Raw genomic sequence first — 13,705 nt, forward strand, 5'->3', positions numbered from 1 at the left:
CTGCTCTCTCAGGCCACCAGGACTCCTTGGAGGAAATTCCTCAGGGGAAGAAAACAACTGTGAAGTTAGAGATGCAGCAGTTACAGCTGTATCGCCTGCCTAGAGCCTTAGATACAGTTCCTTAAAGTAATAAAAGCTGGTTCCAAAGTTTATCTCCTCTGATTCCCAAAGATAAAAGCAGGCAGGGCTCCGGCTCTCTATAGAGATTTCTCCTCATGGGATGTCACTGATCTGAAGGAATCCATTTTGTTTTAATGATCTAGGCCCAAGATAACAAAAGCATTTTTGGAGAGAAGCCGGGCTTGCCTGGCCTTCCTTTTATTAGTGGTGGCACCTAAGCTTTGTTGCTTAGAAGACAAAAAAGGGGGGTGGGGTGGGTGTTTAATAATTACCTTTGTTGACCTCTGTACTTTCTGGCTTCCTCCACTCTTGGGCACAAGACATGGCCCTTCCTGGGGCTTGGTTGTGCAGACTTAGGCAGTCAGCTGGGTGGCAGTCAGCTGGGCGGGCATTGTCTCTGGCTCCTCGGGGAGAAAGGTAAGGCCCTGGTGATGGGAGAGACTGCTGCTATCCTTCCTGGAGCCTGGACAGAGGAGGGATTTAGAGAGAGGCACTGCCATCCCCTAGCTGCATCTTGAGGGGGTCTTCCTCAGCAACTTTATTTCAAATTCTTATGTCACTCAATGAAAGGGAAGCCATCCCTGGCCTTGGACTTGATTCTGCTAATATATTTCAGTATGTTTTATTTTATTTTATTTATTTATTTTTGATACAGGTTCTATGTATCTCAGGCTGACCTGACTTGCTAGGTAGCCCAGGCTGGTACTGAACTTGTTCTCTTACCTCAGGCCCCTGTGCTGGGAGTACAGGTAAGAACTATCATAGATCTACAAATGTAATATTTCTTCTTAGTTTTGAAAACAGTGAAGCTGGGTTGTAGAGGGAGGATGTATTTTAAATGTTTCACAGCTGAGGACTAAGAGCTGGTGACATGCTGTGGGAGCCAGAAGGCTGGGGGTCAAACTGAGTAGAGGAGGCAGGACACAAAGCAAGCACTTAAACTTTGGGGCCTGAATAGCATGGATGACTGGTTTTTATCTGTAGTGGAACAGGGTATCAGTAGAGGATTGAGGGCTGTGTGCCTCTTGCTTTGGAGTTGGTCCCCACTGCCCAGATACCCCTTTCCCCTTTCCTGATATGGCCCACGCCCTCCTTCCAGCCTCCTGGACCTAGTAGCAGGGAGTGATGGAAGAAAAAAGTCTGAGAAGACGGAGAGAGGATGAGAAGTCCATCCAAAGCAACGAACCCAAGACCACAAGTCTCCAGAAAGAGGTGCGAGGTGGTTGGGTCAGGCTTGACCAAGCAGCGGTGGGCAGAGTTGGCCCTGCCAGTCCTGGGAGACGGATGGGATGTTTTTCTTGTTTTTTTTTATTGAGTTAAAGTCTCGCTATGGAGTTCAGGCTGGCCTGGAACGCCACGTCCTCCTACCTCAGCCTCCCAGGTGTTAGAATGAGGTGTGAGCTACCACACCCAGCTATGATTTTTAATTTGCAAAGTACATAAACAAATGAACAGCTCCCTAAACTTATCTCTTGCATAAATTCTCACCAGAGAATTTATGAAATCTTAAAGTTCACACATATATACTTGAAATTCATGCATGGTTTCCATGTGTCTGATGGTATATGGAGGGCCCCACATTCGCACAGACCAACGGTCTAGGGTGATCAGAGAGGACTCTGCGGCTGTAGCTCATGCTGGGAATGGCTCCAGCAGCTACAGTGTGGCATGGACAAGCCCAGCTAGCAGGGAGGAAGGACCAGTTGGTGGGACCAGCTGAAGATGCTGAGTTGGCATGTGGTGGGGTCATAGGTCCTGGGCCTGGAGGGAAGGGGATCTCTGGGGTAGGAATGGAGGCAAATTGGAGCTGGACACTCTTCCCTGTGCCTGTCCCAGGTAGGTGGGCACAGAGGGAACCAGGCGTGGAGGGACGGGAGGCCTTTGGGTTCATGGATGAGGAGCCAGAGCTCCAGAGCAGCTCAGGGTAAGCTCTGAGCTGCAGATGGCCTCAAGGGCAGCACCAGGGGTCTGAGGTCTGGATGGGACCCTCTGGGACGCCCTGCTTAGCAGTAGAGGCGTTGGTAGGGATGGCATGAGGCTTTAGGCCCTGATAGGAGATGACATGGCCCAAATGTGGATTGGTGTGGTGTCTTTGTCCCCAGTAGTCAGGCCTGGGGCAGTAACATTGTCCTCTCTGCTAGTCTGAGGCCCTATTTCAGCAAAGTCTTTTTGGAACCCAGTGACTCTGCAGCCACCCAGCATAGTGAGCAAATCCCAGGTGTTCTAAACTTAGAAAGTCAGAGGCTGAACGGCTGCCTGGTGTCCAAGTCACAGTCCCTCCATAGGAGGAAGGTTCTGGAGGCCTCCTGAGTGATGCTGAAACAAGTCCCTGCCCTTCGAGGGGCCATGGAGGGAAAGAAAGCCCAAGAAACCAGACTGCAGGGAAACTGACATTGTTTTTCAGGGACCCCATTTGTGTTCATAGAGCCCTGGGGGCTGGGCAGCTCCCAAGAGCTGACTAGTTCTAAGTAGAGACTTAAGTCAGCTGTTACCCTTATTTTGGTATTTTACTTAAAAGTTTTGCTTCATTAATTGGTATCAAATTTATGCAAAGTGAAATATATAGATTGTTTTATTTTCTAAGCCAGGATCTCATGTAACTCAGGCTGGCCTCAAACTCACTATGTAGCAAAGGATCACCTTGAATTCCTGATCATCTTACCTTCCCCTCTCAAGCGCTGGGATTGCAGGCCTGCCACCGAGCTGCCTTCCTAACCTGGGGTTTTGTTGCTCCAGCCCCTGAAGTGTCACCATGGGAAGTTCTGTCCCCAGTAGTCTCTCCCTGGGAGGTCTTGCTCACATAATGGCTCTGGCCAGGACTCCTGACTTGTCTGGCTGTGGGAAAACATCTAACACCTTTTTCCTTTATCCTTTTTTTTTTTTGTAGATGGTCTCACTATGTAGCCCAGGCTGGTCTCAAACTTGTAGTCTTCTTGCCTCAGCCTCTCGAGTGCTGGGATTACTGGTGTGCGCCACCACAGCTGTTGGAGTGCTCTTTTCTACTAAGATGCTAAGATGTGTCTCCCAAGGGCCCTTGTTTCTGGAGACCTATTGACTAAATCAGCCTTTCCATGGAGGGCAGGAACCAAGCTAAGCCTTCTCCTCCAGGCTGTCTGACACCGAGCAGCCTCTCTGCCTCAGTTTCCTCCTTAGTGAAATGGTTGGGGCTATCCCGAGGGCTGATCTGACGTTTGAGCAAAGCATACTGGAGTTACTACAACTGTAACACGCAGGGTGGACATGCCTGGGACACGGTTCCCTTTGGGCTGCTCAGGCCACACTGGGGGTGGGGACGTGGCCGCTGGCTCTGTGAGCTCCCAGTTGGTAGCATTAGCTCATCTCCCACACGCAGGTGGGCCTGCTCAGTGGCATCTGTATCATCGTGGGCACCATCATCGGCTCCGGGATCTTCATCTCTCCCAAGTCTGTACTGGCCAACACAGAAGCCGTTGGGCCTTGTCTCATCATATGGGCCTCCTGTGGGATCCTGGCGACACTGGGTAACAGATGGGACTCCCTGGTGTTCCCCCCTCCCAACCGCTCCCCACCCCCATGGGGTACAGGGACAAGCCACACAAACAGAGTCTCCTTCTGTAGCTCAGGGTGGCCTTGAATTTGTGAGCACCCTGAGTGCTGGGATCACAGAGTGTGCCATCATACCTAGCCACCCTACCTAGCTGTGCCACCATACCTCCGATACATGTGTGGTGAATAAGGGTGAATCTGGCTAGGGGTCCAGAGGCCAGATTCAAACGTTCAGTGTATGAGCACAGCCTGCCCCAAGGGAGGAAGGCTTGGTGGCGCAGGGAAATGCCTCATGAGCCGTGGGGCCCCTAACTCTGTATTCCAGGTGCCCTGTGCTTCGCAGAGCTTGGCACAATGATCACCAAGTCAGGGGGTGAGTACCCTTACTTGATGGAGGCCTTTGGCCCCATCCCTGCCTATCTCTTCTCCTGGACCAGCCTGGTCGTCATGAAACCCTCGTCCTTCGCCATCATCTGTCTCAGCTTTTCGGAGTATGTGTGCGCACCCTTCTATGTCGGCTGCAAGCCTCCTGACACGGTCGTGAAATGCCTGGCTGCGGCTGCCATCTGTGAGTGCCTGAGCTTGAAACCCCGGGCAGAGGCCAGGGAAGGCCTCCGTGGCTGGTGCTCAAGAACTCTGGCCTTGGCTTCTCCTTCCTCCCCCTGCTATCCCTGCAGGCTGAGCAATGCACCAGAACTGTGGGGGCTGCAGGGAGGGGCTGGCCCTGCTTAGAGCCTGGCTGGTTTTCCTTCTCCCTGAGGCCCCGGGCTGGATTTCAGGGTGTGTTTTAAAGGTGCTGCTGGCTTGATTAGATCTACCCTCTGTATTCAGGACATAAGGGGGTGGGTGGAGGAATTGAAAGGAAGGGATTGACAGACCTTGGGGGAAACCACCAACATGGAATGTCACCCCACTTGGGCCTTCCCAGTGCTCATCACCACAGTGAACGCGCTGAGTGTGAGGCTCGGGAGCTATGTCCAGAATGTCTTCACAGCGGCCAAACTGGTGATTGTGGCCATCATCATCATCAGCGGATTTGTCTTCCTGGCCCAAGGTGAGCGTCAGAAGGACAGGAAGGTGGGGCCCACCCAGCATGTGCCTTCTTATTTTCCGGAGTGGTGTGTGTTTTCTTTTTTACATACTTGTGCATGGTTAGTGGTTGTGTTAGTCACTTTTCTGTTGCTGTGATAGAAATACTGACCCAAGCAATTTATAGAAGGAAGAGTTTATTTGAGCTCATGGTTCCAGGGGAATTACAGTCTGTCATGGCAGGGAGGCATGGTGGCTGGAGGTGGCTGGAGTAGGAGCAGCAGAAGCTAAGCTCTCACATCATCACGCAGGCACAGGAAGCAAGAGGGCGACTCAAGGTCTAGCAAGGTTTAAGAATTCTCTAAGCCCATCCCCAGCGACATCCTTCCTCCAGGATAGCCACACCTTCTAAAACCTCCCAAAACAGCACCATCATCTGGGGACAAAATGTCCAAACACTTGGAGCCTATGGGGGCTATTTTCATTCAAACCACCACAGTAGTCTTTATTTATTTACTTTTTGAGTCAGGGTCTCACCATGTAGCCAAGGCTGGCCTCCAACTTGAGATGTTCCTGCCTCAGTGTCCTGAGTGTTGGGATGACAGATTTGTGCCTCCACATGTGGTTTTAGTTCCTTTAATAACCTGGGGTCACAAGTCCTACCCATGGAGACAAGTACAAAGTCAAAGTCTGGTCGGCTGATATTTGCTCCTCCCTGTCTGGCTTGATTCCAGGAAATACAAAGAACTTTCAGAATTCTTTTGAGGGTGTGCAAACCTCAGTGGGCACCATCAGCCTGGCATTCTACAATGGACTCTGGGCATACGATGGGTGGTAAGGTTCTCCTAAGACATCCCAGATCACTACTGGGTTTCTCTGGACTGCTTGGAGAGCAAACATGTCTCCTTTCTGGGGCCCACTGGCACCCTAAACTTCACCTTCACAATTCTTTTTTGTGGTGTCCAAACCCTGACCCTCTAATTTCCCTCTGACCCCATGGTCTTATCCATGCCCCTTTCTGAGCCTAGAACTGGCATTGGCCCCTGACATTGCCCTGTAACAGTGAGACCTATGTAGAACTGTCACCAGAAGGATCCCATCTAAGCTGAATAGAGGCAGCCAGAGCTGCCCAAGCATTTGACAAGGTCAACTGCACTATCACTGAAGCCTTGAAAACGTGAGACAGGCTGTGCTAATGTTCTTTTTAAAAGATTAGTATTTATTTTTATTTTTATGTATGAATATTTTGTCTGCATATATATGTGTACCACATTTGTACAATGCCCAGGGAGGCCAGAAGAGGGTGTTGGATCTCCTGGAACTGGAGTTAGGGACAGTTATTAACTGCCATGCGGGTGCTGGGAACCGAACCCTTGTCCTTTGCAAGAGCTAGTGCTCTTAAGCACTGAGCCATCTCTCCAGCCACTGTGTATGTGTTCTTTAAGGCAGAAGCATGGTTGTGGTGATGCAGGCCTTTCCCCTTGCAGCACCTCTCTCCAAACCTGCTTCCATTTTTTTCCCCAAGTACCCTGAATATGCTTGAAAGTCCATGTGATTGCCAAGGAGAGAAAAGGCTTGACCAACTGACAGACACATAGTTCTTGGTAGGCACCAGGCCAGTCACCACTGGGGCTTATGGGACAGGACTTTGCCTACATGGGTCCTGTGGGTGAGTTCTCTTTATGGTAACTTTTAAAACATAGCACTTACATCCTTTGCATTCTTTTATTCTGTTCTATTTTGCAATTCTGGGGATGGAACCTTAATGGGTCTTTGTTCATTAAGAAAGCTCCACTTGTGAGTCACACCCCCAGCCCCTCACTGGGGGATTCTAGGCAGGTGCTCTACCACTGAACCACTCCCCAGCCCCTCACTGGGGGATTCTAGGTAGGTGCTCTACCACTGAGCCACACCCCCAGCCCCTCACTGGGGGATTCTAGGTAGGTGCTCTACCACTGAGCCACACCCCCAGCCCCTCACTGGGGGATTCTAGGTAGGTGCTCTACCACTGAGCCACACCCCCAGCCCCTCACTGGGGGATTCTAGGTAGGTGCTCTACCACTGAGCCACACCCCCAGCCCCTCACTGGGGGATTCTAGGTAGGTGCTCTACCACTGAGCCACACCCCCAGCCCCTCACTGGGGGATTCTAGGTAGGTGCTCTACCACTGAGCCACACCCCCAGCCCCTCACTGGGGGATTCTAGGTAGGTGCTCTACCACTGAGCCACACCCCCAGCCCCTCACTGGGGGATTCTAGGTAGGTGCTCTACCACTGAGCCACACCCCCAGCCCCTCACTGGGGGATTCTAGGTAGGTGCTCTACCACTGAGCCACACCCCCAGCCCCTCACTGGGGGATTCTAGGCAAACCCTCTACTTCTGAGCCCCATCCACAACCACACCCCTAGTCCTCCCTAGGGGATCCTAGGCAGGATCTCCACTGCTAACCCTAACCCCCCAGCCCCTCACTGGGGGATTCTAGGCAGGCTCTCTGCTGTTGAACTACATCACCTGTAAGGGAGAATCTCAAAATGAGGCTACCATTTATTACTTGCTCCACAATCTTAGCCAAGAAAGTCAAGTAACAAGTTCCATGTCATCCTCATTACTTTTCTCTCTCTAGGAATCAACTCAATTATATCACTGAAGAGCTTAGAAACCCTTACAGGTAAGAATTGGATGACACAGGAGGTCATGGCTCTGACAGTGTATCTCTCCTCTCCAAGGCACAAAGTGGAACTGCTCCTTCCTTCTATCCTGTTATTTCATGACCCTGTTCCACTCGGTGGATTTATTTTAAAGGCATGGACTCAACGCCTTGAGCATACAGGGAAAGTGCTCTGCCACTGGGCCATGCCCCCAGCCCTGAGTGAATGGTTCCCATGTGCTTTCTGCCACTGTCATTTGGCTTTGTTGGGTGGTGGTGTGGTTGGTAAGTGGAAGGAAGAATTTTGACTACCTTCATCTTGCATTCATTTGCTTTAAACCACTCAGCTCCTGTGCCCTGGTGTCTGTGAGGTGGGCTCTCCTTTGAAAAAGTCTCCTGTCCCTACTGGGGTTACTTTATCTCAAATCCCCTGTCAGGTGGCCCCAGAAAGGGCATCTGGGACCCTACCGTACCACAGAACAGGGGGAAGGCTGCCAGGAGGGATGGAAAGGACTGGATGAAGATGTCAGTCTCACTCAGGTGTGACTCTGAGTTCCTATCTTATATCCCTCTTAGAAATCTGCCCCTGGCCATTGTCATCGGGATCCCTCTGGTGACAGTGTGCTACATCCTCATGAATATCTCCTACTTCACGGTGATGACCCCAACGGAGCTCCTGCAGTCCCAGGCTGTGGCTGTGGTGAGTTGTTGGAGGCGCAGTGACCTATGAGAAGGAGGAAGCCTGGGGAGAGCAGGACTAGGGACCCACTGAGACTAGAGGTCTGAGGGTGGGCAGCGGGACGTGGGCTCTGGCTTCTGGTCCTTAGCCTCCTGGGTGCATGCAAGTGTAACTTGGGCTGGGGTTCCACAGAGCAAGGTAATGCCCCGACAAGGGGTCAAGGAGGTGAGAAGGGCCAGGTAAGTTAGAGGTAAGTGAAGTGAGGGGCTCTGGGCTGCTCTAAAGCAGTTTCCACTCCCTTTTCTCCAGCAGAGGGCCCCAGAGACTGTGCCCCATAAGGTGCCTTGGGGAGGTGGGCCCCCCAAAAGGGCAGAGGAGCTGTGTGGGCCCAACAGAGGCAGTGAGGCCCCTGTTGGAGATTACACTCTGCTTCTCCCCAGACCTTCGGAGACCGTGTTCTCTATCCAGCATCTTGGGTGGTCCCATTTTTTGTGGCCTTTTCAACTATTGGAGCTGCTAATGGGACCTGCTTTACAGCGGGCAGGTAGGGGACCCCTCATCCGGTCAGTCTCTCCAAGGGTGGGGGCCTGTGGGATGCTGGGGGCACACATAGGAACTCTGAAGTCCAGGCAAAGGATTGTGGCTTGAACCTCACAGTGAGGTGGCCAAACAGGGGTGGACAGCCTTGCTGGACAGAGTTAGGCATGGCTTGTGCATTTCGGTAAGCCTGGATGCCACACTCTGGGAACATTGCCACTTGGTCACAAGGCGGAGGGAAGGTGGGTGAGCAAGGCTTGACTTCCACAAGATACTCCCTACGTTGTGTTTCTCCCCTGATGATCTTTCCTGAATATTCTGTCATATTAATATATGCACAAACTGGGCCAGAAATTGCCAGGCTTCCTCTTAAATGTTCAGACATTAATATTCCAGGCCTGCAGGCCATATCAGGCTCTGTTGTAACTTGTCAACTCTGTGTTTGCAGCACTGGACAGCTGCGGTCTACTCATTGAGAAGGTTTAGTTTGCCACTCTCTGGGTAGAGCTGTGTTTTCCTTTACAATGCACCATAATCTAACAAAGCCTCTCCTGACAGGTCAAGACTGAGTTGCCTTCCATACGCATTCTGTGGTAAACATTCTGGAACACATCCTTACCCAGGGCACAGTATTCTGAATGGATAGGTTTCTGAGTGGCACTGCCTACTATTACACGTTAGAACTGAACACACGCCACAGAACAATTCTTTTCAAGCTGTGTGTGTGTGTGGGAGCTGTCTTCCAACTTTCTTCTTCTTCCAAAGCATTTTGTGTTCCAGGCATACTGTGCTCAAGGCCCTGTGCTCCATCCCCAACAAGGAAGGCAGGGAAGAAGGAAGGAAGGGAGAGAGGGAGGAAGGGAGAGGAAGCAAAAAAGAGAAGAAAGGAGAGAGACAAAAGAAAAAATATAAATCTTTTTGAAACAGGGTCTCTCTGTAGCCCCAGCTGGCTTGGAACTCACAGACCAGGCTGGCCTTGAATTCATTAAGATTCACCCGCCCCTACCTCCCAAGTGCTGGGACTACAGGTGTGCGCCCCCACAGCCAGCCGTCTTTGTATTTCTATGTGAATTTGTTTTCTAATGAAGAACATGTATGCATTTCTGGGCTACAAAGTGTAGTTTCAATACCTTATGCATTGCAGAATGAACAAGTTGACATACCCATCACCTCACAACCTTGCCAATTCTTTCTGGTGAGAACATTTTCAATCCATTTTTAGCTACTTTGAAATATGCATTCATTATTGTTTCTTTCTGTGTGACTGTGTGACTTTTTCTACAGAAAGTGAGCAAGTATCTATTCACCCCAGATAGGGCATTGACAGGAGACCACAGAAAAGACTCCACCCAGGTCTAGCTTGGTGAACCAGTGAGTTTATTGAGGTTACCTACAGGGCTAACAGATGACCCAAGCATCAGGGTCACCAGAAAGCCAGCCCTAAAATGGTAACAATTCATAAAAGCTGCATCTTTAGAGCTCCCTGTAAAACGTGCAGGCAACTCCCTGGAAGAGTGTCTTCCCACCAACAACAATTGCTTATCATGTATGCAATCTTGGGGAGGGGCCTTACGAATCCTGTTTCTTGAGCTTCCTGAGTCTTCTGAACCTCCCCCTTCCTTCTCCCTGGAGGAGGGAGTGTCTTGATTCATAGGAAATAGCTACGGAACATCAATATGTCACCAGACCTGATTCCTTATGACACTGGTGAATACTTCCTTCCCCTGTCACCCATCCACCCCAGCTTTAGGAAGCATCATTTTGTTTCTGAGATGGCTGTGTAGCCACAGCTGGCCTGAAACTCATTGTGTAGACCAGGTTAGCCTCCATCTCATAGAGATCTGCCAGCCTCTGTCTCTGCCTCCAGAGTGCTGGGGTTAAAGGAGTGCTACCATGCCTGGCTTGGAAGCATCATCTTACTATTTCTGAGTTTGACCTTTTGTTTTGTTTTTTTGAGCCAGGGTCTTTGTAGCCCCAGCTGGCCTGTAACTCACTATGTAGACCAGGCACACCTCCATCTCACAGAGGTACCTAACTGCCTCTGCTTCCTGAGTGCTGGGATTAAAGGTGGATGCCCAGCTGGAGTTTGATTTTTTTTGGTCTTTTGAGACTGGGTCTCATAACCACAACTGGCCTGGTTTTTGAGTCCGCATATGAGATGTGATAGTTGTCCTTGACTTATTTCACTTAGCATAGTGGCTTCTAGAGCCATCCATCTTGTTGCAAATGACAGAATTTTGTTTTTTTGTTTTTGTTTTTTTTTTGGTCTTTTTGAGACAGGGTTTCCCTGTAGCCCCAGCTGTCCTGGAACTCACTATGTAGACCAGGCTGGCCTTGAACTCACAGAGATCCGCCTGCCTCTGCCTCCGGAGCGCTGGGATTAAAGGCGTGTGCCACCACGCCCGGCTTCAGAATTTTGTTTTTTAAGGCGGACTAGCTCTGCCTCTGCATCTCATTTTTCTCTGTTCATCTGTTGATAGTCATGCGAGTTGTTTCTGTCTTGGCTCTTGTGAGTGAGGCCGCAATGAACGTGGGGATGTAGACTTCCCTTTTTGACATTTGGTTTTTGACTCCTCTGAAGGTATGCACAGAAGTGGGATTGCCAGATCTTATGGTAATTTTTTTTTGTTTTTTTGGTCTTTTAGAGACAGGGTCTCCCTGTAGGGTAATTCTTTTTTAGCTTGCTGAGGAATCTTCACAGTCTCTGTGGACGAGGCTGCACTACTGTCCCTTCCCACCAACAAGCGTTCCTTTCCCTCCGCACCTCGCCAGCACATAGCTTCATGTTTTCAGTTATTTCACAATTTCGTCTCTATCTCCATCCAGCCAGCCCTCCCTCCCTCCCATACATTGACCATATTCACCTCCAAATTACTCATATTCTCCTCTTCTACTCCCGCTAAACCCTTTCTTCTTTCCCAAAAGTCCCCCTCCTCCATGTGACCTGCTGCCTGCCTTTAGGGCTGTAGGCATGGACATGAGTGTACGTATGTGTGTGTGTGTGTGTGGTGAAGCGGGGGAGTAATTTACTTGAGCAAGGGCAATTTACTCCTAGTTATACCACTAAGAAATATGGCTATCCCTCCCCCAGCAACCACTGACCTCAGGAATAGGTGTGTCCTCATGAGTCCCCTAATCCCCCATCCGTGATGGATTGCTGACAGGCTGGCTCATGAAGGCAACCACATTTGCGGTGTTCTTTTTCTTCAGAAGAGAGTGTCAGATTCTCTTGGAACTGGAGTTATGGATGGTTGTTAGCTGCCATGTGGGTGCTAGGAACCAAACCTGGGTCCTCTGCAAGAGCAGCCAGTGTTCTTAACCGCTGAGCCACCTCTCCAGCCCCCATAATTTTTATGTCTGAATAACATTTTATTGTCTGTATGCACTATATTTTCAATATCCACTTAGCAGTTGATGAACATCTAGGCTAATTCCATTTCCTAGCTATTGTGAATAGAGCAACAGTAAACATGGATGTACAGTTATCTCCGTAGTAGGATATAGAGTCCTTTGGGTATGCCCAGGAGTGTTGCAGTGGGGCCATATGGAAGATCTGTTTTTGCATTTTGAGATACCTCCACACTGATTTCCACAGTGACTGTACCAGCTTATAACCCCACCACCAGTGTATAAGGGCTCCTCTCCCCATATCTCTGCCAGCATGTATTGTCATGTTTTCTGGATAATGGCCATTCTTACAGGAGAGAGACGGAATCTCAAAATAGTTTCAATTTGCATATTTTCCTGATGGCTAAGGATGCGGAACACTTTTTTATAATGCTTTTATGCTGAAGACTCTGTTACATTTATTTAGTGTGTGTGTCTATGTGTGTGGGTATGCAAGTGCACGTGTGGAGGCCAGAGGATAACTCACAGGAATTACTTCCCTCCTTTCACAATGTGAGCCCCAGGAATTGACTCAGGTCATCAGGCTTGACAGTAATGCCTTTACTCACTAAACCATCTTGCTGGCCCATGTACTGAACACTTTTGAAATTATTAACTGCCCATCTGTCTTCTTTCGAGAGCTCTAGTTTCAGGAGGATTTTTTTCCTGATCGTTTAGAGAAAGGGTCTTCCTATAGCCCCAGCTGGCCTGGAACTCACTATGTAGAGCAGGCTGACCTTGAACTCACAGGGATCCTCCTGCCTGTGCCTCCTGAGTGTTGGGACTAAAGGTGTGCGCCACCACGCCTGACCCATGAGTCTATGTTTTGATTGGGCTCTTTTCCCATTTAACTTCATTTTTTAGTTGTTTGTATATTCTGCATATTAATTCTCTGTCTGATGTATAGTTATCCAGAATTTTCTCCCATTTGGTAGGTTGCGTCTTCACCTTTGTTATACAGAAAACTTTAAGCTTCATTGTTTTTATTTTGGCCTTATTTCTTCTGTGAGCAGAGTCCTATTCAGGAAGGACTTATTTGTGCCTGTATATTGAAGTGCTGCCCCATACTAACATTTTTTTTCCCTCTAACATTTTCAGAGTTTTATGCTGTATGTTAAGGTCTTTGATCCACTTGGGAGTTTCTCTAAGAAACTTCCTGCAGAGTCAGGAAGTTCAGGTGTCTTCTTCAATCCCTTTCTTATCTTATCTTTGAGACCGCCTCTTTCATTAACTGAACACAGTGCTGGTTATTTCAACTAGGCTGGCTGCTTAGTGAGTCCCCAGGATCCACCTATCTCTCTGTCCTCCAGGGGTCACAGGCATGTGCCATCACATCCAGCTTTTTAAAATATTATGAATTTTGATAGTATAAATGGCATTAAAAAAAAACTTTTACTGGGCTGGAGAGATGGCTCAGTGGTTAAGAGCACTGGCTGCTCTTGCAAAGGGCCCAGATTTGGTTCCCAGCACCCACATGGTGGCTAACAACCGTCTGTAACTCCAGTTGCAGGAGATCTGAGACTCTCTTCTGACCTCTAAGGGCTCTGTATTGCATGGGTGTACTTACATGCATGTAGGCAATACACTCAGTACATTAAAAAAAAACTAAATTTGTTCTTTGACAATTTTGTATTTAGTACATTCTAATTATTGTCACCCAATGAAACTTCTCCCCCATCCATGTGTTTTTTTTTTAATTTTTAATAACTACAGGATTAGAAGAAGCATTTCATTACATTAACATATTCAGTAACACACTCCAGAGCAAGGATACATCTCTT

The 13,705-nt window shown here is 49.1% G+C and overlaps 1 protein-coding gene across 1 annotated transcript in view; it reads left to right on the plus strand.

Annotated features, from left to right (window-relative positions):
* Positions 1 to 448: 448 nt before the first annotated feature.
* The window catches only part of Slc7a9 (solute carrier family 7 member 9), a 39,100-nt gene continuing 25,843 nt past the window's right edge, over positions 449 to 13,705 (plus strand). Inside the window, exons 1-10 of the mRNA XM_008839464.2 lie at positions 449 to 537; positions 776 to 869; positions 1,220 to 1,332; positions 3,473 to 3,620; positions 3,971 to 4,213; positions 4,574 to 4,699; positions 5,409 to 5,508; positions 7,298 to 7,342; positions 7,898 to 8,021; positions 8,441 to 8,544. Coding sequence (XP_008837686.1) covers positions 1,246 to 1,332; positions 3,473 to 3,620; positions 3,971 to 4,213; positions 4,574 to 4,699; positions 5,409 to 5,508; positions 7,298 to 7,342; positions 7,898 to 8,021; positions 8,441 to 8,544 — 977 coding nt within the window. The 5' untranslated portion in view covers positions 449 to 537; positions 776 to 869; positions 1,220 to 1,245. The remainder of the gene's footprint in view (positions 538 to 775; positions 870 to 1,219; positions 1,333 to 3,472; positions 3,621 to 3,970; positions 4,214 to 4,573; positions 4,700 to 5,408; positions 5,509 to 7,297; positions 7,343 to 7,897; positions 8,022 to 8,440; positions 8,545 to 13,705) is intronic.

Source organism: Nannospalax galili, unplaced genomic scaffold (genome assembly GCF_000622305.1).
Source record: "Nannospalax galili isolate Female #2095 unplaced genomic scaffold, S.galili_v1.0 scaffold159, whole genome shotgun sequence".
NCBI lineage: Eukaryota > Metazoa > Chordata > Mammalia > Rodentia > Spalacidae > Nannospalax > Nannospalax galili.